Consider the following 27,760-nt stretch of genomic DNA (forward strand, 5'->3'; position numbering starts at 1 on the left):
GTTTGTGCGGGGAGAAGGGTGCAACAATGAATGAATGGAATTCCAAAATCTCTGTAGATGTTCATTGAAATTAAAAATAAACAAACTAAATTAAAAAAAACAAACGTTGGAAATAGAAATACCATTTGACCCAACAATTCCACTACTGGGAATTTACCCTAAAGAAACCATAACTGTCACCCAAACAGATATATACACACCCACACACCCATGTTTATTGCACCTTTGTTAGCAATAGCAAAGAGCTGAAAACAACCCTAGTGCCCATCAAAAAAGTGAATTGATAGAGAAGCTGTGGTGTATTCACACAATGAAATACTATGCAGCATTGAAAAACAAGGAACTCATGCAATATTATTCAAAATGGGTTACTCTGGAGGACATTATGCTGAGTGAATTATCTCAGTCACAAAAGGACAAATACTGCATGGTGCCACTGTTGTAAAACAGGACTGACCTTGGGTTTGGGGAGAGACTGAGAAAGATGGGTTCAATAATGTATACAGCATTGAAACAGATGAGGGAGAAAACTGTTTAAGAGGGATATATGATTAGGTATTTTTGTCATGACAGGAGTCCAGAGTGAAGGCTGTATAGTGGAGTGGATCTGAGGGGAGGGGAGGGATTGTAAAACAATGAAAGAATTTTTCTTTTACTTTTCCAAGAGGATAATGTACTAGGGGGGAGGGTTGGGAGGGGAGAAAAGTGCAACAATGAATGAATGGAAATCCAAAGTCTCCGTAAATTTTTCCTGAAATTAATAATAAATTTAAAGAAAACAAAAAAAAAGAAAAAACCCAAAACCAACCCAACCCAAGTGCCTGTCAACAAACAAATGGATAGAGAAGCTCTGGTATATTCACACAATGGAATACTATGCTGCATTGAAAAACAAGGAATTCATTAAATATTATGCAAAATGGATGATCCTGGAGGACATTACGCTGAGTGAAATATCTTAGTCATAAAAGGACAAATATTGCATAGGGCCACTGTTGTAAAATGGGACTGACTGCAGGGTTGAGGGAAGACAGAAAAGGAGGAATTATGTATATTGCATTGAAACAGATGAGGGAGAGAATCGTTTAAAAGAGACATATGAATGGGTATTCTTGTCATTACAGAAGTCCAGAGTGAAGGCTGCATAGTGGAGTGGACTTGAGAGGGAGGGACTGCATAACATGAAAGAGTTTTTCTTTTTCTTTTCAAGGAGAGGAGTGAATTGGGGAAGAGGGGGTGGGTGGGGAGAAAAGTGCAACAATGAATGACTGGAAACCCCAAGTCTCTGTAAACTTTCACTAAAATGAATAAAAATTTAAAAAATATTTTTAAAAAAAGAAACATATGGAGACACTGGTGTACTCCTTTCCTGATTTTGGACTGTGCAGTGTTTCTTTGCTATGTTCTTAGGATAGCTTCCTAGTCTGAGTATCAGTTTCTTATTTACTAATAAGAATAAATTCTTAATAATGTATTAATAATTGCTAATAAATAAATTATTAACTAATAACTACCAACTTTTCTAAATTATCTTCTTATTTCTAGCATTAAGTAAATAATTATTTCATCTGTAATAACAATTTTATCTTTCTTCTTTTTCCAATAATTTTACTTTTTACTTATTTTTTCTTTCCTTATTTGCCTTAATGCACTAGTTAGAAATTCCAGGTCAATGTTGAATAGGAATAGGGAGTGTGTAGGGAATTTCTTCTACTATGTTACTATTTAGAAAAATTTTTGCCTATGACTTTTTAATAGTTTTTATCAAGTTCATATGTCCCTTTCTGCTCATATTTTGCTAGATGTGACTATCTTAAATACGTGATAAATTTTATTAAAGTGTTTATTTTGCACTGTCCTGGTATAATCTTTTGACTCTTGTATTTTAAGAGGGAGCTATTAGATAGGGAACTCTGGTAACCAAATGGTAAGAAGCTGTGCTGCAATCCTAAAGGTACAAGGTTTGAATCCACCGGTTGATCTGTGGGAGGATGGTCAATCTTCTCTCCTGTGATTTACTACCTCTGAAAGCCTACTAGAGAGTCAGCCATGGGTCAATGCCAATTCACCCTCACATATAACAACAACAATGCAGTGCATACTTAATTTTCTGATAATGGCCCATTACCTTACTTTTTGATACAAAGTGTATCTCTTTTGCTAATATATTTTGTAAAATATATTTCATACCTGTAGTTTTCATATCTTATATAATATTCTTAGCTGGTTTAATATCAAGATTATTCTGTCCTTATTGGAAAAGTGAAGAAATTTCCTTTTTTCCCCCTTGGTATTTCATGGAAGAGTTTGTATTATTTGTGTATTTTCCTTCTCTACTCTTTTTAAAATAAATTTTTCTAATCCACCAGATGCTCTGTTGGAGAAGGAGGGGCAATCTCCTCCTGTACCAGTCAGACCCGATTTGACGGTACACACACACACACACACACACACACACACACACACACACACAATTACATTTTAAAGGAAGTTTACATAAAAGGTAGATTTTTTTTCATTCATTGATTGTTGCACATTTTACAACCTCTCCCTCTCTACTCTTTTTTATTGTGACAAATTTGACAAAAAAGAGTAACAAGAGAAACAGAGCTGTGTAGATATTCTCTATTGTAAAGCTTTAGTTTTCTATTTTGTTAATGTCTACTCAGACATTCATTCTGTTCTTCTTTATACATTATCCTTGTCCCCACCCCCTATTCCACTGTTACCTATCAGGCAGTCTGTCCTGTAGAACTTTACTAAAACTCTAAAGTTTATCCCATGTTGCTTTAATTTTCAGGTTTTTTTTTATCAGGAACTATTCAGTACATCTAAAGAATATTTGAAGACATATGTATGTTTTTAATAATAACAAGTAAAAAATCCATGAGCTCAGATTATAAAATAAATTCTTGCCAGTACCTAAGCAATCCTCTTATGTTCCTCCCAGATCCTGGCTGTCGGTATCACTGTTCAGTCTTTTAGCGTGGCCATTTCTTGCTTTTCAGCACAGTTTTACTAGTTATATGGTGTTGGTGTTGGTGTGTTGAGTCAATTCCATCTCTTAGTGATCCTACTATGTACTGCCTGATCCGGCACCATCCTCAGAATCTTTGCTTTGCATAAAGCCCATTGCTGCTGTCATTGTGTTAATCCATCTTGTCGAGGATCCTCATCCCTAAAGAAAAATAAAAATTATGCTTTGAATTATACAAAAGGAATAAATCTTTCACTGTGATTTGCTCCTCGCACTGAATATTACGTTGATGAGAGTTATTCATGCTGAATTGTATAGTGGTACTTCATTAACTAGTCTAGTGTATGAATATGTAGTGATGAAGTCTTCCATTAAAGGTTATTTGGATTGCTTTTAGTTCTTGGCTTACCATGTGCAATATTTCAATCAACATTTGTGTACCTGCTTCATGGTACAGAGGGATAAAATATCCAACTCAAGAGTGGACCTGTTAAGTCATAGGTTATACATATGGTCACTTCAGTTGATACTGTTATACTAAAAGATGGTTGTCACATTTTATATCCTTACTATCGTTTTAGGAGAATGCTTCAATTTGTTTGCATTTGTATGACTTCTTTCTTTTAATTGTCATCTGGAGGGAATATAATTATATCTCATGTTTTCAATATTTGTAAAATAAAAATAAGCTGAATCTAATTATGAGGAAACTTTATAAACCCAGGCTGAAGGACATTCTGTAAAATAACTGACCTGTACTCTGTTAAAGAGTCAAGGTTATAAAAGGCTGAAGCACTGTTCCAGATTGAAGAGATGAACTAAGTGTGATGTGAAGTCCTAGATTGGATCATGGTGGAGGGGGTGGGGAGCAGGAAGAATGTACCGGTAAAGAATGTTATAAGGGAAAATGTGTTGTTGTTATGTGCCATTGAGTTGCTTGCAACTCATAGTGACCCTATGTATAACAGCCCTAAACCCAGCTCTATCCTGTGCCAATCTCACCATCTCCAACACACCTACCCCCATTACCCCAGTCACTGAATCAATCCATCTCATAAAGGGTCTTTCTCTCTTGTGCTTTCCCTCCACCCTCCCAAGCAAGGAGGCCCATTACCTCCATTACCATGGCCCATTACCTTACTTTTTGATACAAAGTGTATCTCTTTTGCTAATATATTTTGTAAAATATATTTCATACCTGTAGTTTTCATATCTTATATAATATTCTTAGCTGGTTTAATATCAAGATTATTCTGTCCTTATTGGAAAAGTGAGGAAATTTCCTTTTTTCCCCCTTGGTATTTCATGGAAGAGTTTGTATTATTTGTGTATTATTTGTGTACCAGTCCCAAGGACTGGTCCCTCCTTGCAACATGTACAAAGTATGTCAGATGAAGATTCAGAATCCTTGCCTCCAAGAGTAGACTGATTTAACCCCTCCAGGACAAATCTGTTTGTTTTCTTAGCAGTCCATGGTATAATCAATACTCTTCTTCAACATCACCGCTCAAAGGCATCAATTCTCCTTTTATCTTCCTTATTAATTGTCCAACTCTCTGATGCACAACAAGTGACTGCAAAGACTATGGCCTGTATCAGATACACCTTAGTCTCCAGATTGTTATCATTGCTCATCAGAACTTTGGAGGGGTCTCTAACAGCTGACTTTCCCATTGCAATACATGTTTTAATTTCCTGGCTGCCAGTGTTGATTGTGGAGCCAACTAAAGCTATGAACAATCTCAATCTCTTCACCATCTATCATGATGCTGCCAATTGACTCAGTGGTGAGAATCTCTGTTTTCTTGATATTGAGCTAGTATAGAACACACTTAGACTAGCAGATAGGGCAACTCAGGTGGAGCTTTCAAGTATGGAAATATAAAGGAAGAGGAACAGTTGTAAGCAGACACTAGTGATTGGAACATGGAATGTGAGAACCATGAATGTAGGAAAACTGGACATTGTTAAGGAAAAAATGGAACACATAAATATTGACATACTAGGTACTGTTAAGATGAGATGGACTGGCATTTGAGTCAAATGATCATATGTTCTATTATGCTGGAGATGAAAAGGTGAGGAAAAATTGGGTTGCTTTTATAGTTAAAAATATAATTTTTAGATATGTCTTGAAATACAATATTGTGAGCAACAGGATAATATCCATACGCATACAAAGATAATGGAAAATAGATGGAATTTAAATATGGATCTATAAAGTAGAAAGTGATGCTAGACCAATGTTAAACTTCTTAATTTTTAGTATTGTACCATAGTTACATAATTAGGTAATTTTCATTTTCTTCTTAGGAAATAGATAAAACATGAAAGTATTTCGGAGGTAATGATGTCTGCGACTTATTTTCTTTTCAATTATAAAAAATATATTTAAAAAATGGATGGTAAAGCAAAAGTGGCAAAATATCGGCAGTTAGTAAATCTGGGTGAAGAGTATAAGATAGTTCTTTCTCACATAGATCAATGTAATAGAATAGAAAATCCAGATATCAGTCCATCCACCTATGGTCAATTGATTTTTGACAAAGAGATGAAATCAGTTAAGTGGGGAAACAACAACCTTTTGACAAATGGTGCTGACAAAATTGGAAAACTAACAGTAGAAAACTCAAGCAAATCCACACCTCACTTCATACACAAAAACCAACTCAAAATGCATCATGGACCTAGGACTAAAACCAAGGACTATACATTTCATTAAATAAAAGCTTAGAAGAACTCTAGAAGTCCTAATCCACAACATAAACAGTCTTCCAAGCATCCTGAAAAATCTACCACCAGGAGAGGATAAAATAGATGAATGGGACCTTCTAAGAATCAAATCCCTATGAACATCTAAAAACTTCTCCAACAAAGTAAAAAGGAAAGCCATATATTGGGAAAAAATATTTGGTAATGACATGTCAGGTAATGGACTTATATCTAGAATTTATAAAATACTTGAGCACCACAAGAAAATAAGGGTAAATGACCCAATTGAAAAATGGGCACATGATATGAACAGACACTTCACCAAAGACATTCAGATGGTCAACAAATACATGAAGAAATGCTCAAAATTCCTAGCTCTTAGAGAGGTGCAAATCAAAACAATTATGAGATACCATCTCACCCTAGCAAGAATAACAAAATTTAACAGAGCAGCAAACAACAAATGCTGGCAAGGTTGTGGAGAAACTGGAACCCTTATTCACTGATGGTGGGAGTGTAAAATGGTACAAAGACTCTGGAAGGCAGTATAGTGCTCTCTCAAAAAGTTGCAAATAGAAATACCATTTGACTCAGCTGGGAATATACCCTAAAGAAACCAGAACTGCCACCCAAGCAGATATATGAACACCTATGTTTTTTATGGCTTTGTTCACAATAGCAAAGAGTTGGAAACAACCCAAGAGCCATCAACAAACAAATTGATAGAGAAACAGTGGTATAGTCACACAATGGAATATTATACAGCACTGAAAAACAAGGAACTCATGAAATATTATACAAAATGGATGACCTTGGAGGAGTGAACTATCTCAGTAACAAAAAAAAATTGCATAATGTCACTGTTATAAAACAGGACTGACATTGAGGTTGGGGGGGAAACTATGAAAAGAGAAGATAAATAATGCACATGACATTGAAACAACTGAGGGAGAGAACTGTATAAAAGAAATACATGATTAGGTATTATTAGCATGACAAGAATCTAAAATAAGAACTGCCTAGTAAAGTTTGGACATGGGGGAGCACTGTATAACAATGAAAGAACTTTTTTTCCAAAGAAAAATGTCAACAGGGTTGGTGGCGGGGGTGGGAAAAAGGAGGAAAATGTGCAACACTGAATGAATGGAAACTCATGTTCTTTATAAATTTTCATTAAAATATCAATTTAATAGAAAGCTGTATGCAGAAGACTAAAACAAGATCCACACCTCACTCCATACACAAAAACCAATTCAAGGTGGATCATGGACCTAGGACTAAAACCAAGGACTATAAACTTCATTACAGAAAAGCTAGGAACAACACTAGAAGTCCTAATCCACAACATAAACAGTCTTCCCAGTATCCTGGAAAACCTACAACCAGGAGAAGATAAAATAGATGAATGGGACCTTCTAAGAATCAAATCCCTATGCACATCCAAAAACTTCTCCAATAGAGTAAAAAGGGAAGCCACAGACTGGGAAAAAATATTTGGTAATGACATGTCAGATAAGGGACTTATATCCAGAATTTATAAAATACTTGAACACCACAACAAGATAAAGGTAAATAATCCAATAGAAAAATGGGCACAGGATATGAACAGACACTTCACTGAAGAAGACATTCAGATGGCCAAAAAGCACATGAAGAAATGTTCAAAGTACCTAGCTCTAAGAGAGATGCAAATCAAAACAACTATGATATATCATCTCACCCCAGTAAGAATAGCAAAATATAACAGAACAGCAAGCAACAAATGCTGGCGAGGATGTGGAGAAACTGGAACTCTTATTCACTGTTGGTAGGAATGTAAGATATTGCAACCATTGTGGAAGGCGGTGTGGCGCTTTCTCAAAAAATTGCAAATAGAGATACCATTTGACCCAGCAATCCCATTACTGGGAATATACCCCAGAGAGACCATGTCTGCCATCCAAGCAGATATATGCACACCCATGTTTATTGCAGCTTTGTTTACAATAGCAAAGAGTTGGAAGCAGCCTAAGGGCCCATCAACAAATGAATGGATAGAGAAGCTGTGGTATATCCACACAATGGAATACGATGCAGCATTGAAAAACAAGGAACTCATGCAATATTATTCAAAGTGGGTGACCCTGGAGGACATTATGCTGAGTGAAATATCTCAGTCACAAAGGGACAAATACTGCATGGTGCCACTGTTGTAGAATGGGTCAGACATCAGGGTGGGGGTATGACAGAAAAAACTGGATAAATTATGTATATTGTATTGAAACAGATGAGGGAAAGAACAGATTAGAAGTGATATATGATTGAGTATTATGATTAGCACAGGAATCCAGAATTAAGGTTGCATAGAGAAGTGTACTCGGGGTGGGGGGTGGGGGGAAGGGACGTGGGAATTGTATACTAATGAAGGAATTTTTTTCTTTTTTTTTTTTTTTCTCTATTCAGAGGGGGAAGCGAGCTGGTGGGGAGGGGTGGGAAGGGAGAAAATTGTGGCAATGAATGAATGGAAATCCAAAACCTCTGTAAAAAAAAAAATTAAAAAATAAAAAAAATTATTAAAAAAAAAAGAATTGATGGCATGCCAACTGACATATTTTAACAAACAAATGTTGCCCTGGATGTGCTCACCAAGTTGTGCCACGAAACCTGGAGGGCTACCACCTGGCCAACTAAGTGGAAAAGATAAATATTTTTTCACATTCCAAAGAGAGGTGATCCAACAGAGTGTGGAAATATCAAACAATATCATTGATATCACATTCAAGCAAAATTTTGCTGAAAAGTATTAAAAAATGACTGGGTAAGCACATCAACAGAGAATTGCCTGAAATGCAGGCTGGGTTAGAAGAGGCCGTGGCACTAGGAATATTATAGCTAATGTCAGATGGATCTTGGCTGGAAGCAGAAAGTACCAGAGGAATGTCTATTTGTGTTTCATTGCTTATTCCAAGGCATTTGACTGTGTGGATCACAACAAACTGTGTTTGACTCTGAGGAGAGTAGGAATCCCAGAACACTTGATAATGCTTATGTGAAAACTATACTTTGAGCAGGAGGCAGTTGTCAGAACAGAGCAAGGAAACACTGTATTGTTCAAAATTGGGAAGAGTGTGTGTCAAGGATGTTTCCTATTTCCATATCTTTTCCATTTATATGTGGAACAGATTATTTGGGAGGTTGGGCTGTATGAGGAGAAGTGTGGCAGCAGGATTGGAGGAAGACTCATCAACAATCTGCATTATGCAGATGACACAACCCTGCTTGCTGAAATCGAGGAGGACCTGAGGAACTTGCTGTAGAAGGACTGCAGCCTTCAATATGGATTGAAGCTCATCAAGAAAACAAAGATTTTCACCACTGGGTTGATTGGCAGCATCATGATGGATGATGAAGAGATTGAGATTGTTCACAGTTTTGGTGTGCTTGCCTCCACAGTGAAGGCTGAAACTACATTTTGGAAATTATAGTTGATACACCAACAAAAACCACTATAAGGATATTTGCTTGTTCAGGGAGACTTATTTTCAAATATAATCTTACAGCTACATTTGTAAAAAACAAATAAATAATGTGAGAATTTTTTTATTAAGAAAAAAATTCACTAGTAAAACCATCTGGTTCAGGAAAAAAAACCAACAAAACAAAACAAACAAAAAAAAACCCAAGCAAATATGTTTTAGGAGAAATGTAGCAAGGATTCTCCTTGGAAGTAATAATAATGAGGCTTAGTGTCATAAACTTTGCACGTTATTAGGAGGAACACTCCCTAGAAAAGGACGTTGTACTTATTGCATTCTCCATTGATGTTGTATTTGAAGTGGTTAAGGAATTCTTGTACCCAGTTCTGGCTTCACGAAGCCAATTAAAAGACCGTCTGAAACAAACAAAAAAAAAAAATTCAGTGGAGAAGAGGAAACCCTCAGTGACATGGCCGACTTAGTGACTACAGCAAAGAGCTCACAGAAGAAATGTTGAGCATAGCACAAGATTGTACAGAGACTTATTTTATTGTACATCATAGGGTCACTGTTAATTAGAACCAATTTAATGGCACTTAACATTGTGGGGTTGGTTGTGTACCGTTGCGTCAGAACTGATACATAACTAACAGTCTAGTGGTTTTTGAGAGGCAGTTGATCACACTGGATGAGACTGTCCATCTTTCTCCCGTGGAGCTGCTGATGGATTCGAACCACATGCCTTTGGGATTGCAGGACAGCTTCTTACCACTAGGACAACAACATCACATGGCTTTAAAATATCTAGGAGTTCTAAGAAGTGACTTTTTAAAATGCAAAATTGGAAATAACAGCCTCTAGTAACAATACTCAATCTCATTAAGAACTGGGTTTGGTAAACAAAGAAACAAACAAAAATATAAAAACTACTCTTGTTTATAAAAACTAACACTTGCAAGGCCTGGCCAATCACTGGAACCTGTTCCAGAACTCTTTTAAAGAATAAATGGCATCTGACTATAAGAAAAAACAAAAAACAAAAACAAAAAAAATCAATTTAAAAAGTAAATAAATTTAAAACTATTTCTTATACTTTTCTGTACTTTAGACCATATTTCTGGAATTTCTTTCCTTTTTTTCTGAAGTCAATCTCCTAGAATTTTCTTTAGCAATGTACATAATTGCTGTTGGCAATTATCCTTTTTTTTCTGGAAATAAACTCTCATTGTGAAAAACAGTTTTGTTGGAGATATAGTTCTAGATTTGACAGAATTTATTTTCTCTCAGAATTTTGAAGATATAATTTCACTGGTTTTTTGGGGTTTTTTTTTGTTGTTTGGTTTTTCTATTGTTGCTGTCGAAAAGTTGGCTCTTAGTTTGTCTTTCTTCTTTAGGTAATCCCTTATTCTTTTGGTTACTTTTAAGAATTTTTTTCTTTGCTTTTGTTATGTTACATGAATTTCAGTATAATCTATCTCATGCAGATTTCTTTTTTTTACTTGCCATCCTTAGTATATATTGTGTGTTTTTTTTCTTTTTTTTTATATTGTGTGTTTTATAATTATGAATTAATTACTTTCCTCACATTCATTTTCTTTTTTTTAGATTATTATTAAATTTTATTAGTTTTAGTGAACGTTTACAGAGATTTTGGGTTTTCATTCATTCATTGTTAACACTCATTTTCTTTTGATTATTGTGTCTTCCTTACTCTGTTTCTGGGACCCCAATCAAAGATTAGTAGACTTTATCATTCTTTCATGTCTAACAATATCATAGATATCACATGCAAGCAAGATACTGCTGAAAATTTTCCAGAAATGTTTGGAACAAGATGTGCAGGCTGGATTTAGAGGTCGTGGTACTAGGGATGTTATAGCTATTGTTAGGTGGATCTTGGGAGAAAGCAGAGGATACCAGAAGAATGTCTATCTGTGCTTCATTGACTATGCAAAAGCTTTTGCCTGTGTGGATCACAACAAGCTATGGCTGATTGTGCTAATGCGAAACCTATACTTGGACCAAGAGGCAGTCTTCAGAACAGAGCAGGGAGATACTGGATGGTTCAAAATCAAGAAAGGGGTCTGTCAGGGATATATTTTGTCTCCATACCTTTTAAATCTGTAGGCAGAACAGATCATCCAAGACATTGGGCTGTACAAGGAGGAATGTGGCATCAGGATTGGTGGAAGAATCATCAACAACCTGCGTTATGCGGATAACACACCCCTGCTTGCTGAAACTGAAGAGGACCTGAAGCACTTGCTGCAGAAGGTCAAGGACTACAGCCTTCAATATGGATTGAAGCTCAACATTAAGAAGACAAAGATTCTCACCACTGGACCAACTGGCAACATCAGTATGGATGGTGAAGAGATTAATAGTTTAACAGTTTTAGTTTACTTGGTTCCACAGTCAACACTCTCGGTAACAGCAGCCACGAAATCAGGAGATGAGTTGCATTGGGAAAGTCAGCTATGAGGGACCTCTCAAGAGTACTGAAGAGCAACGACGTCAGGCTGGAGACTAAGGTGCGCCTGATCCAGGCTATAGTCTTTGCAATTACATGCTATGCATCAGAGAGTTGGACAGTGAATAGGGATTATAGAAAGAGAATTGATGCCTTTGAGCTGTGGTGCTGGGGAAGAGTGTTGAATATACCATGGACTGCTAGGAGAACAAACAGGTTTGCCCTGGAGAGGGTGAAGCCAGAATGTTCCTTGCAGTCAAGGATTCTGAAGCTTCGTCTGACATACTTTGGGCATGTTGCAAGGAGGGACTGGTCCTTGGAGAGTTTGGGAGAGTGGAGGGACAGCGCAGGAGAGGAAGACCCTCGATGAGATGGATCGATTCTGTGAGTGGAGTGGTGGGAATGAGTATGTTTGAGACAGTGAGGTTGGCACAGGATAGAACAGATCTTAGGGCCCTTGTATATAGGGTCACTATGAGTTGCAAGCAACTCGATGGCACATAACAACAGCAACATGTATCTCTTATTCTGCCTTTTTTTTTTTATCTTTTTATATCTCCTTAACTTTCTGTGCTGTATTTTTATCAGTCTCTTCAGCTTTCCTACCAATTCCTTAAACATTTCTTCAGGTCTATTATCCCTTGCCTATTTGTTTACTTTTGTTGTTCTTAGGTGCTGTGAACTTGATTTAGACTCATAGCAATCTCATGTATATGAGAACTTATTACAATGTGCACACAAAGTGTTTTTATTCCACTTAAAAGTAATTAATGAATTTAACCATGAGTAACAATGACAATATAATTTTCAAATTGTCATTTAATATTATGGTGGCTCATCACTCTTCAATCTAATTATTTGCTGTTTACCTAGTGGAATCCAAAATACACTTTAGAATAATATCTACCTTCAAGTGAGTTAACTGTATTTGTCCTCAAAATAATTTCTAGATATTAGGTGTTTACATTGGGGTTCTTTTTTCTGCACCCTTCCTTCTTTTTTTATCTTTTTCTTTTTTTTTTCCAGAGTGACAGCAAAAGAAGTGAGTAGGGAGATTTCCAAATCACAAAGGAAGTAAGTGGGGGAGGATCCTGTTTCTCTAGGTTATGAAATCCCATAGGGTCCAAACTGAATGCCTTTGCAGGGGGCAGATGACAGGGAGTCTGTGTTAGATTCTTTGTCTTAAAGAAACCAATTATAACTTGTAATGCAAGAGCCTCTCATTCAGAATGAGCACTGGTAGCCTAAGTGCTAGTGGGGGGCCCAGAGCAAATGAACAGATTATGGAAAACACACAAGTAGAACGCACAGATATTCCCAATGCTTACTGCCAACATCCTCTAATCTCCTAACATCTTTTCTTCTCTTTTACTCCTATCTTTTCAGATCTTAAAAAGATTCTATTAAAGGGCTTTAGTGACAGGGAGGGGGGAACCCTTCCATGTCTTAGAAAGAGCACACAGGATTTTAAAGGATTTACTTGGGTATACAAAGTTCTCTATCCAGAACTGAATTCAAAGCTGATAGTTTTAGCACCTGTGAAAGTTGTTCCTACTTAAGAAATTCGTCACAACCAGATTTCTTGCTGCCAACTTGCAAATATAAAGAGTAGCCTTCAGAAAAGCAATTTAAAATGCTATGCTACTACCATATCTTGGATTGTGCTGAGTTCATATCAATAAAGAGAAAAGAAATATTGGTTCATTTCTCCCAGCAACATTTTTTTCATATGCTCCTTGCCTGTCTGAAAAATCTAAAACTCCTGAGATGGTTTATTTCCTCAGGGATTGCCTAAGGAATCTGAAGAATCTTTTCCTCTCTTATGGAAGAATTTGTTCATGCTCAGAATAGAGAAAGAGTTCGAAAGGGTGCCAAGACAACACAGTGAGTGAGAGAGAAAACATGGAAGCAGCTTCTCTGACTTAACTGAAGAACCACTGTTATAGCAGTGAAATGACCTGGTGCTGCTCTCCCCCTGGAAGGATTCACTGTTTGATGTCACCTCGTCTTCCCCCCGCCCCGCCCCCACCGGTGTATGAAGCTCCCCTTCATCTACATGGGCTGCCCCAAAGGTATCTCCGCAGAACAGAAATCCTCAGAGAAGCCAAAAGGTATGTAGGGTAAGAAGAGCCATAGGAATAAAGATTTAAGAACAAAACAGAGGAATAAAAGGAAACAGGAACTTCTTCCTCATCTGGACCTGGAAATTTCAGAATATTGAAAATGTTTGTTTAGCTTAAGGCTAGTGTGGTGTGGGCACTACAGAAGATAGGCCCACAAATTGTGTCCTTAAACTCAAGAGACAAATTAAAAACCAGAACAAAATCACAGTTCTGAAGACCTATAAAGCTTCTACCATTTTTCCAACTTAAATAATTCATTTTCCTGTCAATGCATTGATATTTGTGGAGGATTCTGTGTGTTGAAATAGAAATGATTTAAGAATTCTGTCTTGTATTATTTCCAGGCAAATGATAGTATTTTATCTCTATAACACAAAGACTTTAAATTTTTTTATCTCTATAACACAAAGATTTAAAATTTTTAGCAATAGTATTTTATCTCTATAACACAAATATTTTAAATTTGCACAGTTTTCTAGTTTTCTCTAATATAGCCTACATACCTTTGTACACTGTTATAGAAGTGTTGGGAAAAAAGAGGGGGAAAGCCCTCTAACTCACTGGTGTCAAGTCTGAACTAACATTTCCAAGGCTGTAAATCACAAGCAAGGAGACTGCTCACCTTTCTTCCTATGGCTTTGAATCTTCCAAGAAGCCACGTCTTTGGGTATGCAGCACAAACCCCCTATAGACTACATCACCAGGGCTTCCTCCCTAGGAGAAAAGATGTTAAAACGACTTCATTCTTCATTCCTCATAATGAACGGCATCACAAAAGGCAGCAAGCTGTTTCTAGACCATACAAGGTTTTTAGGGAAGGCAGTGCAGAGGAGATATGAACTAAAGGTTTAAACCTAGCAATGAGTTTGTTTCTTTCACTTTTCTTTGAAAACCTTATTGAAAGTATTCTCAGCATGTGTTCTCCTGTCAGTGATTTGTGAGGTCCTAGAGTTTATAGGTGTTGAGGGATGTTGTTATTGTTAGATGCTTTCCAGTCTCCTGTGACTCATAGTAAACCTATGAACACCAGACCTGAACTTGACCTTATCTTGCACTATCCTCATGGCCTCTGATATGTTCAAACCCACTTACTGTCACCCTATTAATTCACCTTGCTGAGGCTCTTTTTCTCTTTCTCTGACCCTCTACCTTACCCAGCATGAGGTCTTTTTCCAAGCATTGGCTACTCCTGGTAACATACCCAAAGTACGTGAGATGAAGATTCACCAACCTTTCCTCTAAAAACAACCATGGTTGCACTTTCCCCAAGACAGATCTGTTTGTTCTTTTAGTAGTACATGAATTTTATGGTACTCATCTCCAACACCACAACTCAAAAGTATCAATTCTTCTTGTCATCCTTATTCTCTATCTAGCTTTTGGATGCATAGCAAGAAACTGAAAAGATCATTATTTAATCAGGTACATCATCCTTCCATCCTCTCCCTTTATCTTTTTGCAGAGTGCCTTGATAGTAGATTTTTCCCAATGTCTCTTGACTTCTTGACTGCACCTGCTGTACTTGCTGATTGTAGATCCAAGTAAAATTAAATAGATGACATCTTTCATCTTTCTCTTCCTATCACAATGTTGCCTATTGGTCCGGTGGTGAAGCTTTTTGTTTTGTTGATAGTGAGAAGAAATGCATAATGAAGGCTGCAGTCTTTGGTCTCCTGCAGCAAGTTCTTCAAGTCCTCTTCACTTTCTGCAGAGTTGTGTCATCTGTATAATGCAAGTTGTTGATGTGTCATCCTCCAATCCTGATGCCACATTGTTCATGTAAAGCAACTTCTCAAATGATTTGTTCAGCATATAGATTGAATAGGTATGGAGAAAGGATATTATCCTTTCCTGTAGTTTAAGGTAAACAATGCATTTTTTTTGTGGATGAGTGGACTCAAATCTTCAAATATCATTACATTTTTACTTATTTTTTATAATTAATCAATAAAACAATGCTTACCTCTCTCTCTTACACACAGAGACACAGAAATAATTTTTAAGTGGAATGGTTTGAGACCCTCCAAAAGTATACTGAGAGAGCATAGTGACTGGTAGATGGAAACCATTGATGGTTCACATCAACTTGGTTTCATAGTTGGCTTATCTCTTCGTTGACTGTTGCTGGTAACCAGGAATTTTTTTAAAATGTAAATGTTTATTTTATACTGTTTTACATTAAAAATTATATAAATTGTGTTCCACACTATGCTTAATTTACATTACATTTCATACAATCATTTCCATCCACTATTTTTTTTAATACAATTTTTTATTTTAATTGTGATTTTAACAAAAGTTTACAGAAAAGCTGGATTTTAATGCATTCATTGTTGCACATTTTTACCCCCTCTTCTTTCCTTCCCCCTCCCCCAGTTCACTTTTTTCTAAAACGTTCATTCATTTTTAAACATACCTCCCTCCCTCCCCTTTGCAATGCACCTCTTACTCTGGGATGTAGTTGTGTGTATAATGCCTAATTACATATTCCTTTTAAACAGTTCTTTTCTTCATCTGTTCCAGTGAAATATTCATTATCTAGATTTTTAGCCACTGGATAATTGTGCATTAATTTTATTCTCCTCCGTGCCTATTGTACCTGCTGTTTTGAAGACAAGAAGCAAAAAGAATGTGAATATTTAAATTCAATTAATCAAGGACTTAAAAATTACAATAATTATAAAAATCCACCCAAAGATACTCTTCACCAGATTCATAAGTTGCATTTGACTAATTAATATTCTTGTATCACACATCAGAATGTCTCTTGTACTTAAAAAATCAGGAAAGACAATTGGTGTTGTTGTTATTGTTATGTGCCATTAAATCACTTGCGACTCATAGTGACCCTATATACAAGAGCCCTAAACGCTGTTCTATCCTGTGCCAACCTCGCCGTCTCAAACACACTCATTCCCATCACTCCACTCACAGAATCAATCCATCTCATTGAGGGTCTTCCTCTCCTTCACCGCCCCTCCACTCTCCCAAACATGATGTCCCTCTCCAAGAACCAGTCCCTCCTTGCAACATGCCCAAAGTATGTCAGACGAAGCTTCAGAATCCTTGACTGCAAGGAACATTCTGGCTTCACCCTCTCCAGGGCAAACCTGTTTGTTCTCCTAGCAGTCCATGGTATATTCAACACTCTTCCCCAGCACCACAGCTCAAAGGCATCAATTCTCTTGCTATAATCCTTATTCACTGTCCAACTCTCTGATGCATAGCATGTAATTGCAAAGACTATAGCTTGGATCAGGTGCACCTTAGTCTCCAGCCTGACGTCATTGCTCTTCAGTACTCTTGAGAGGTCCCTCACAGCTGACTTTCCCAATGCAACTCATCTCCTGATTTCATGGCTGCTGTTACCGAGAGTGTTGACTGTGGAACCAAGTAAACTAAAACTGTTAACTATCTCAATCTCTTTATCATTCATACTGATGTTGCCAATTGGTCCAGTGGTGAGAATCTTTGTTTTATTGATGTTGAGTTTCAAGCCATATTGAAGACTGCAGTCCTTGACCTTCTGCAGCAAGCGCTTCAGGTCCTCCTCAGTTTCAGCAAGCAGGGTTGTGTCAGTTGGTCTCCTAAAAATTGGAAATAAACTACCATTTGAGGAAAGATTTTAAAAAATGCCTTGCAAAACTCAGTCTGAGATCTTCTCTTAGGAACTTCTAAGAATAAGACAACTGATTATTTTAAGTGCAAAATAAATGACGGGTCAGGAAAAGAACTTTTGTCTATTTTGACAGAACAGCACATATATTTCAATCTTTCTTTTCATGTTATTTTGCCTCCAAACCACATTTATTGTTGCTTGGTGCTGTCAACCCATAGCAACCTTATAAGCAACAGATCTGAACTCTGTCCTATCCTGTGCCATCCCCACTTCCTGACACATTAGAGCCTATTGCAGCAGTCATAGTGTCAATCCACCTGGCTGAGGGTCTTCCTCTTCTTCCCCGACCCTCTATCTTTCTGAGAATCATGTCCCTTTTCAAGGAATAGCCCCTCCTAACACCATGCTCGAAGTATGTGAGGCAAAACCTCATCATTTTTGCCTCCAAGGAGCACTCTGGCTGCACCCTTTCTAAGACATTTGTTTGTTCTTATGTCCATCCATGGGATATTCAGTAGTCTTCTCCAACAGGTCAAAGGCATCAATTCTTCTTCTATCATCCTTACTCTTTATCCAGCTCTCTCAGATGCATATCAAGTGATCAGAAAGGCAATGGCCTAAATCAGATGCACCTTAGTCTTCAAACTGACATCATTAATTCTCAATAATGTGGAGTTGTTCCTAACTGCATACTTTCCAAGTACAATACATCTCCTGATTTCCTGACTTCTGCAAGCAAGAGTGTTAATTGTGGATCCAAGTAAGATGAAGTTGTTGACAGTTTCAATCTTTTCCCATCCATCATAGTGTTTCCTATTACTCCAATGGTAGGAATCTTTGTTTTCTTGACATTGAGATGCAATCCATATTGACAGCTGTATTCTTTGACCTTCTGTGCTTTAATTGCTCCTCACTTTTAGCAAGCAAGGTTGTGTCATCTGCATAATGCACGTTTTTGATGTGTCTCCCTCCGATCCTGATGCCACATTCCTCTTCATAGATTCCAGCTTCCTGAATATTTGCTCAGCATACAGATTGAATAGATATAGAGAGAGGTTATAACCCTGTCACACTCCCTTCTTAATTTTAAAACATATAGTGTTCCCTTGCTCTGTTCACACAGCAGCCTCTTAGTCTAGGTATAAGTTTCTCATGAGCACAATTAACTACTCTGGGATTCCCATTCTTTTCAATGTTAGCCATAATCTATTATGATCCACATAGTCAAATGCCTTTGCATAGTCAAGAAAGCATAAATATACATTCTTCTGGTATTCTTTACTGTCAGCCAGGATCCATCTGACATCACCAATGATACCTCTAGTGCCACAATCTCTTCTAAATTCTCCTTGAGCTTCTGGAAGTCCCCTATCTATGTATTGTTCTAGCCATTTTTAAATAATCTTCAGCAGTATTTTGCTTGCATGTGATATTAACAATATTGTTCAATAGTTTCCACATCTTTGGAACAAATATGCACCTCTTCCAATCTGTTGGCCAAACAGCTGTCCTCCAAATTTCTTGACATTGATTGGTGAGTGCATCCAGGGTTGCATATGCTAATTGAAAAAAGTCAGTTGGTATCCCACTGATTCCTGTGGCCCAATTGTTTGCCAATGTCTTCAGTGTAGCTTCCACTTCTTACTTCATTACCATTGGCTCCTGCTCATATGGTACTTTCTGAAATTTTTCATTGTCCATCAGTTCTTTTTGGTACAATGATTCTGTGTATTCTCTCCATCTTCTTTTGATGCTTTCTGGGTTATTCAATAAAATGCCCAAAGCATCAGTTAATATTGTGACTTGTGGCTTAAATTTGTTTTTCAGTTCTCTCAGCTTGAGAAATGTAGAGTGAATTTTTTCCTTTTTTATTCTCTACTTTCAGTTTTCTGCACATTCCATTATAATACTTTGCTTTGTCTTCTTGAGCTGCCTTTTGAAATCTTCTGTCTAGCTCTTTCACTTGGGCATGTTTTCCTTTTGTTTTGGCTTTTCAATGCTCTACTGCAATTTTTAGAGTCCCTTCTGACATCCATTTTGGTTTTTATATTCTCCTCTGTCTTTGCTTTATTCATGGATGATATTCTTGATATCACCCCACAACTCATCTGGTCTTTAATCATTGGTGTTCAATTTTTCAAACCTATTCTTAAGAGTATTTTGAAATTCAGATGCAACAGATTCAAGATCATACCAGCTTGTTGTTGTTGTATACAGCTGAGTCTGAAAACAACTTTGTCTATAACTCTACTACACAGTTAACAAAATATAAATTAAGTAAAAGATGTCTACAGTCATGTGGAAAAAGTAAAAATGTATCAAATGTAATGAATTCATATAAGTAATATTAAATACTGTATTTAAGACAAACGTGGTAATATATCTGTAATGACGTGATGATCCATAATAAAATGTTTTTTTCATAATAAAATATTTTTACTAAAAATTCCTTCTTTCCCACGCCACACACACAAAATGGCAAATGATTTAAAGAAGCTTGCAAAACTTGTTATGTTAGAAGAATTTGACAGTTATAAAAGAATTGAGGGATACCAAGGAATATTAGTAATACAATAAATCTTACTCATTACTCTCTCAGAATTTTCCTGTGGGTTGACAAAGTAAGAAAGAAAAATTATTCTAGCCTAAAATCTGTTATAAGGTGTTTATTTTCTAGTAAGCCTGGATGCTTCTTAAGATCAGCGGCATTTTAGAATAGCAGAGAGCCAACCTTCAAGTGTGACGGTAGTTACTACTGCGCATGTGTGGACTTCAAAGGTGCCAGCATCAAAACTTACAGAATGGATGTCAGTGGCTTGGAAGAAAATCTTGCAGACAAGAAATCTTTCCCCTCTCTTCTTCCCTAAATTCCGGGAACCAAATGGTTGTGAGGAGGAACGAATTAGACATGTTTAGCAACATTCCTTAAACAGGAGTCAAAAGTAAGCCAGCTCTATGTCATTGCGAATCTGCATTAGGAGCCCACCACCACTAGCTCTTAGTTCTTTTATAGAGTCTTTTAAGAAATGCTACATTAAAAAAAAAAAGAAAAGAAAGAAATGCTACATCATCAAACTCTCACTACAGGGGATGGTACCATAAGGTAAACATAGACATCAAAGGGTCTGTGTTGAATGCTGAATATAAGAACAGTTTTAGGAACATGTAAACCTTTTTCTTTAACCCAGTGTTTTATTTTTTGCATATTCAGGTAGACTGTTGTTGCTGTTGTTAAGTGTCATCAAGTCGTAGATGATTCATAGCGACCCTATGAATGAAAGATCTGAACACATGTATAACTTTGGTCGTTTCTCCAAGTTCATAGAGTTTCCAGAGGCAAACCATTTCAGAAGTGGATGCCAATCCTGCTTCCAAGCTTGTTTAAATTGGGAATCTTCACCAAACACTGTCCACCATGGGTGACCATTAAAACATTTAACAAATCAGTGTCACAGTGTTTAGCATCACAGCAACCACTAGTTACCTCTGTACAGCTGTGCCACTTAGAAGAATGTTTGACAAAAACAATTTAAACCAGGCCTGAGGCCAAGTAGACTATATGATTAAAACCCCACCTTTGTCGAATTAAATTTATACCAACTATTTCGGTAAGTATAAGATAAACATTCTGATCATACTTTAATATGCTTAGGTTGGGGGAGTTTGTGTGATTAGGGTTTTTTTGGGGGTGGGGTTTTGCTTTGATTTTTAAATGATACATAAACTCATGGCACGGCTGCACTGCCATCCTGAAGGCACAGTTTGAATTCACCAGAAGCTCAGTCTCCTCTTGTGCGATTCACTGCCTCGGAAAACCTGCTAGAGAGTCAGCTATGAGTCCGTTCCGACTAGACAGCACACCACCGCAACAATAACAATTTACAATTGAAAGCAGGAAGGTAACAGATTTGAGATTTCTCCCCTCATAAAATAGAGAGCCAATGAATTTGTAGATGCTAAAAGGTTTGCCATCTAATCTGTGTTCCGTTTTAACAGAAAAATCTACAGGCTGCTCCTAATTTTGTTTCACACAGGGGGTTTCCCTCCACCCCACCCCCACCCCAAGACCTTAAATAGCATGTGGCGCTGTTTAACTGTCTCCGTGGTTACTTTCGCGTGTATGTTCCCTGAAAACAATGGGTTGACTCTTGTTTCTTTTGTTAGGGGAGCAGGCTGCATCTTTATTGAAATGTTCCAGGGTCAACCTTTGTTTCCCGGGGTTTCCAATATCCTTGAACAACTGGAGAAGATCTGGGAGGTAAGAGAAGAATTCTTTCTAAGGTTTAAGAATATTATCTGTAGTTTAAACGTGAAGCCAAATTTGCCTTAGAAGCCAACGAAGCAGTCCATCTGAGACACTGTGCCGTCTGATAATGTTGATGTTTTCCACAAGTGTAAGTAAGCACTTTGGGGAAGAGTGGTCAGGAAATTCCTTACTCACCTGCAACTCACCTCAGTGAGGGCATTCAAGGGCGCTTTGGTGGCATAGTCTGTAAAGAGTCGTACTGCTAACCTAAAGGTCAGCCCTCTTTGGGGGTTGAATCAATCCACCAGTGCAGAAAGGTGGACAATCTCCTCCCTAGCAATTTAGGGCCTCAGAAACCAATTAGAGGTCCAGTGAGGAGTCAGTTCAAACTCCACAGCAATAAGTTTGAGGGTTTTTTGAGATGCTATTCAAGTCTCCTGCTCCCTCGTGGCATCATTGTCTTGACTTGCCGGAACAATCACTACCATTGCTACTTAGGCACCTCTTTCCACTCGAGATGCATGAGGTTGTCATGCATTGGAATCAACTCAATGTATAACTGTTTGATTGGGGGGGGGTATTCCTATCAGCATATTCTTTTCTTCTATTCATAATTTTAAAGGTTGTATATAACCTATTTTTTATATTACTTACCATTTTAAATGACTGTGCCTTTAAAAGGAATAATTTACAATTCTTTGCATAGCTCTTAGAAATCTTAGAACAGAAAGAACAGGTTAGATATTTCCCAGGACCTGATGGGAAAACTCGAGTTTCTAGAACTGGCCTTAGTGACTAATACTGTAATCTGAAGGATATGGTAGGTAATTCACTTGTTGTTGTTAAGTGCCGTCAAGTTGACTATGACTCCTAGAGACTCTATGAGCAACAGATCTGAACTCAGTCCTGTCCTGCACCATCCTTATCATCCTTAGCACATCTGTGTCCATTGCTACAGACTCTATTAATCCAACTCATTAAGGGTCTTCCATTTCTTCATTGACCATCCACATTCCCAAGCATAATGTCTCTTTCCAAGGAATTGTCTCTCCTAAGAACATGTCCAAAATATATATGTGAGATGAAGCTTCACCGTCTTTGCGTCCAAGGAGCATGCTGACTTATACGCATCTGTTTTGGCGTCCATGGGACATTCAGCACTCTTCCCCAACATCACAGCTCAAATGCGTCAATTCTTCTTCTGTCATCTTTATTCATTGTCCAGCTCTCTAAAGCATAGCAGGTGATTGGAAAGAATGGGGCTTGAATCAGGATCGGTAAATTTGGACTTGAATCTGAACATGAAGTATCCAAAAGATGAGCAATGCAGCAAAAGTAAACATGTCTTAACAGATTAATCCAAGAGGTACTGTCTAGAAGCCCAGCAGGAAGCCATATTCATTCCCACCATTTTATTTGTCACATTGAGTAAATCAAAGGGCCTTTAGTTTGACATTTATGTCAGCTCATAATAAATTAAAAACAAATATACATATTGTGAATAACATTGGCCTGGAGTCAGAAGACATGCATTCCAAATTTAGCTCTAACTTTGTATGAAACTCTCTAAGTTGGGATATGAACTAGAGCAAACCATGTAATCAGTCTGCTTTGGCATCAGGATCTTAAATTGTATTTTTGAAGTGTGACTTCTTTTAACAAAGTTTAAAGGAATTAACATCTATTTGTAGTCAATATTCTCTGTAATCAGTATGTTCTCTGTTATTGAGAAACAAGTTCTTTAAGTTTATAAATTTGTATCACTCATTTCAACATTTCTTTCAAGGAGTTAGCTAGCTTCATATGTCTTACCTATAGTTTATGGTCAGTGTTGTTGTTATTAGATGCCATCAAGTCAACTATGACCCACAGTGATCCTATGAACTGTACCCTGCCTTGTCCTGTGCCATCCTCATCATCTCTGATATACTTGAGCCCATTGTTACAGTCTCTGTGTTAATCCATCTCGTGGAGTCACTAAATTTCCTTTTTCTCCTAGTCCTGTTCAAGCAGATAGAGACCACAGTTTTGTTATCATATGGGTGGTTCCGAGAACAAAATGGAAAAGTTACCACAGTCAGAGTCTGTATAGTATTTTATGCCACTACATCTCATGAAAGTTAGAAAATTAAACATATTATGAGTAACCCCCTGAATTTGTTTTGCTAAATGTGGTCTACACAGAGAGAAATAGGAGACCTATTCTAGAGTCTAATATTAGGAGTTGCTTTGTTGACAGCAATGGTTCTATTTAAACTCTCTCCACCTATATCCACCATTTTCCTCTACATTTGTTCTAAAATGCCACTCTTAGGAATAAAGGCATAAAAAAATTCTCTGAATTCATCTTCCTCAAGAGTGTGTATGTATGTGTTTGTATATGTTTATTTTCACATCTGAATAACTGTCACCATCTTTTGATAGTTTTCTTGCAAGAAGGAATTTTTAGCCAATAATCCTGGATTTAGTTTTAAAATTGGAATAAAATAAACAATGTAGGCTTTAAATCCATTAATCAAAATGCCTTAAGTTTCCATTCCAAAAAGGCAGATAAACTGCCCCTCCAGTCTACTGTGGTTAAAATATAACATTCACTAGTTGGCTTTTAAGAGTCTTCAGGGAAGGAGTAAATCAACAATTTTTGGATTTTGGTTTCCCAGACAGTGAAGTGAAGAGCTAGTAATTTTCTCAAGTGTAAAAGAATTCAATAACTTCCAAATATAAACTTGAACATCAACTTCCCAAATAAAGTATATTTTGTTTTTGTTTAAACTTAAGTTATCAAATTGGGGGGGGGAAGTATTCATTTTGTTGGCTTTAGTTAAACATAGTACAGAGTAAGCAACAATTCTGGTAACTTTCACCTTAGAGGAAATACGAACATGGTCTTTATTTCCCGTCAGCGTTCTTTTCATGGCCTTTGCTTTCGTTTCACTGAACTTTCCAGCCAACATGAGGCATATGGGCCCACAGGACTAACACCCACTGTTTACACGTGCATCTGTGCAATATGAGATGGTAGTTGAAAAAAAGAAGAATTAGTGCCCCATCCTTAGGCCCTCTCCCACAAAAGAAGAATTAGTCCAGTTGGTTTTTCAAAATGGACTCCAGGATTCTTAGTGTTCCCTCAGGATCAGGGTGGTTAATAAGAAAAGCCTATAATCCTCTCAGGAGCTTTTCAGTTTGTTTAGGGAATGGATCAAAGAAGGAAGATTTTACTGGGTGGCATGATTTTTCTTTTTTTTTTTTTATTATAAGAGAAAAATAGCACTTCAGGGTCTTTTGTGTAAGGACAAGCTTAAGAGGCACCAAAAGGTATTCCTCTCAGCCAGAGTCCTGTCCAACAAGCTGGTAGATATTAAAATTCTGTAGTCCTCATTGATTACATTCAGTCAAAGTTGGGCAATTGATTTCCTGCCAGAACTGTGGGACTGTCATCCATCCATATTCAGGGCTTTACAGGTAGAGCCACTAGACTTTCCATAAGAGATGATTCTAAGAAGAGTTCTATTTTAGTGGTGCAATGAAAACATACATATATTGATATTTTACTAATATAAAGTGAATGCTATGTTGATTCCCATATGTCCCAAAGCTATGGGCTTTATGATTATCCTATAATATACTTAACAGATGGTCAGATGATGCCTGCAGGAGGATTGCTAGTGGTAGCTCCATCTAAAATCTGAACTTTTTTGGCTTTAACTTACAAAGGACTGACTTTAACATAACATCTTCATTTAAAAACTAGGCCTTTAATTTGGTCAATCCTACACCTAGGCCAGGTGTTTTTCAAGTGATGTTGTTATCATTACAATCATCAATCACACCATTCAATGATTAATCTACTCCAATCTAACAATGATGAATCTATATCATTCAATGATTAATTGATTCCAAGCTGCTAAACCACAGAGAAAATTAGCAAATGAAATGAATTTAGTAGAAAGTTTTGGAATAATTTTTAGTCAACATTCTACTGCTTCAAGTTCAGTAATTTTAGCCCTTTTTAATTTGAACACATAAGAGAATGATGTGTTCAAATTCAATGAATGACCATGCTGAGATGTAACATATGCCGTCAAATGTCTCCTGTTAGCACTAGTAAGGTCATCTGTTTTAAGGCAAAAGCATATTCCCTTCACTTTAATACTCCAATTTAACATGGCATTCTGATGCGTCATTATCATACAATAAAGGTTTAATGACAAGGATAAAACTTTAAGAAAGGCTATAAGAGATGCCAATGAAATTCTAGGGGCCAGTCCATAACATATCTGTATCTAACTGCTAATGGAAAGGTTAGCTGTTCAAATCTACCAGGCACTACATTGGAACAAGATGGGCAGTGTCTTCCTATAAAGGTTTACAGCTTCAGAAGCCCATAGAGTTGGAATCCACATCTTCTTCAGCATGATAAGTGAGTTAGTAAAGACAGAGCCTCAGGATCATAGGGATGCAGTACAGTTTTATCTGAAAGCTACCAATGTTGGCAATAGTAAAGTTTCTTTCATAGATGCAGCTGGTGTAAAATGACACACATCTATTCCTTCCCCTTCTTCCTTCTTAATCTGTCCATCATGTATCTGTTTGGTTTTTCTCTCCTCACACTTTCTTTGTCTTCATATAGGTGTTGGGACTCCCTACAGAGGACACTTGGCCTGGAGTCTCCAAGCTACCTAACTACAATCCAGGTAATATGGACACAGCTTCCAAATGCTCTGATAACTGGCAATGTCATGAGAACATACTTCTTGTTTTGCCACCTCAACAGCCAGGACAAGTCTAGAGTCATATATTCCATATGGGTATAAAGAAATACCTTAGGAATAAAGAGAACTGGTAAAGGATTGAGATGAATTACACAAAACTCAAGCTTTTGTGATGAAAGATCTCACCCCATCCATCTATGAAGTCTAGGCATATCACACAGCACCTCACAGAGAGCAGGAACTTGGTAACTTATACAAGTGAGCCCACTGAAACAGCAGTCACAGGTGGATCATCTCCCCAACTCTGAAAAACGCACGTAGTAAACTGAATAAGGATTTGCAATAACTATTACATGGATTCTGTGCCTGTTTCTGAACACAGAATGGCACAAATGAACAACTCAAAATATGATCTTATGCTTGAACCCTTTGATTATCACAGAATTTATTTGCTTGATTATTGTACCTCAAAAGTGTGAAAGAAAGTTAATGTACCAAGAGAGTTAAAGGCTTGTTAGGTCCAGGAGCAGCCAAGTAATCTATCTCTAGGTCATGTTGTTGCTGTTAGATGTTGTCAGGTTGATTGTAACTCATAGTGGCTCTATGTACAATAGAATGTAACTCTACCTGCTCCAGTGTTACCATACAGTCTTTGCTTTGCTTGAGTTCATTGTTGTAGCCACTGTGTCAGTTGATCCTGTTGAAAGTCTTTCTCTTTTTCATTAATCTTCTACTTTATCAAACATGATGGTCTTCTCTAGGGATTGGCCACACGTGCAGGCCCAAAGCGTGTGATACAAAGCCTTGCCATCCTTGTTACACTTTTTCCAAAATTATGCTTACCTAGAAGTCATCCTTGGCACATGTGTGCCAAGGGCAGGGACAACACTGATACAAATGGTTAACTCCACAAGGAGGGCTATATCTTTCACTTTTCTGTAAAGTGCTGGTCTGTCTGATACTTCTCTAAATCTGAACATTCAGATTAAGACAGACTAGGAAGAAGGATTGGCCATCCACTTCTGAAATAGCAGGCCTCCAAAAACCCTATGTACAACAGAACACATGTAGATAACAGAAAGGGCAACTGAGGTTGAGCTTTCAGGTATGGAAATACAAAGGAAGAGGAACAGTTGTAAGCAGACACTAGTGACTGGGACACGATCACTTGTTACACATCAGAGAGTTGGACAATGACTAAGGAGGATAGAAGGAGAATTGATGCCTTTGAGCTTTGGTGCTGGAGAAGAGTATTGAGGGTACCATGGACTGCTAGGAAAACAAACAGATTCATCCTGGAAAAGGTCAAACCGGGTTGCTCCTTGGAGGCACGGATTCTGAGGCTCCGTCTAACATACTTTGGACATGTTGCAAGGGGGGACAGGTCCTTGGAGAGGTACATCATGCTTGGTAGGGTGGAGGGACAGCGCAGAAGGGGAAGGCCCT

The 27,760-nt window shown here is 37.4% G+C and overlaps 1 protein-coding gene across 2 annotated transcripts in view; it reads left to right on the forward strand.

Annotated features, from left to right (window-relative positions):
* CDK15 (cyclin-dependent kinase 15) overlaps positions 1-27,760 on the forward strand; it is a 137,378-nt gene that overhangs the window by 64,597 nt on the left and 45,021 nt on the right. For both annotated transcript variants that reach the window (XM_006889088.1, XM_006889087.1), the window contains exons 9-10: positions 21,521-21,614; positions 26,233-26,296. In XM_006889088.1, coding sequence (XP_006889150.1) covers positions 21,521-21,614; positions 26,233-26,296 — 158 coding nt within the window. The remainder of the gene's footprint in view (positions 1-21,520; positions 21,615-26,232; positions 26,297-27,760) is intronic.

Source organism: Elephantulus edwardii, unplaced genomic scaffold, assembly GCF_000299155.1.
Source record: "Elephantulus edwardii isolate Elephantulus edwardi_28Jun2011 unplaced genomic scaffold, EleEdw1.0 scaffold00075, whole genome shotgun sequence".
NCBI classification, from domain to species: domain Eukaryota; kingdom Metazoa; phylum Chordata; class Mammalia; order Macroscelidea; family Macroscelididae; genus Elephantulus; species Elephantulus edwardii.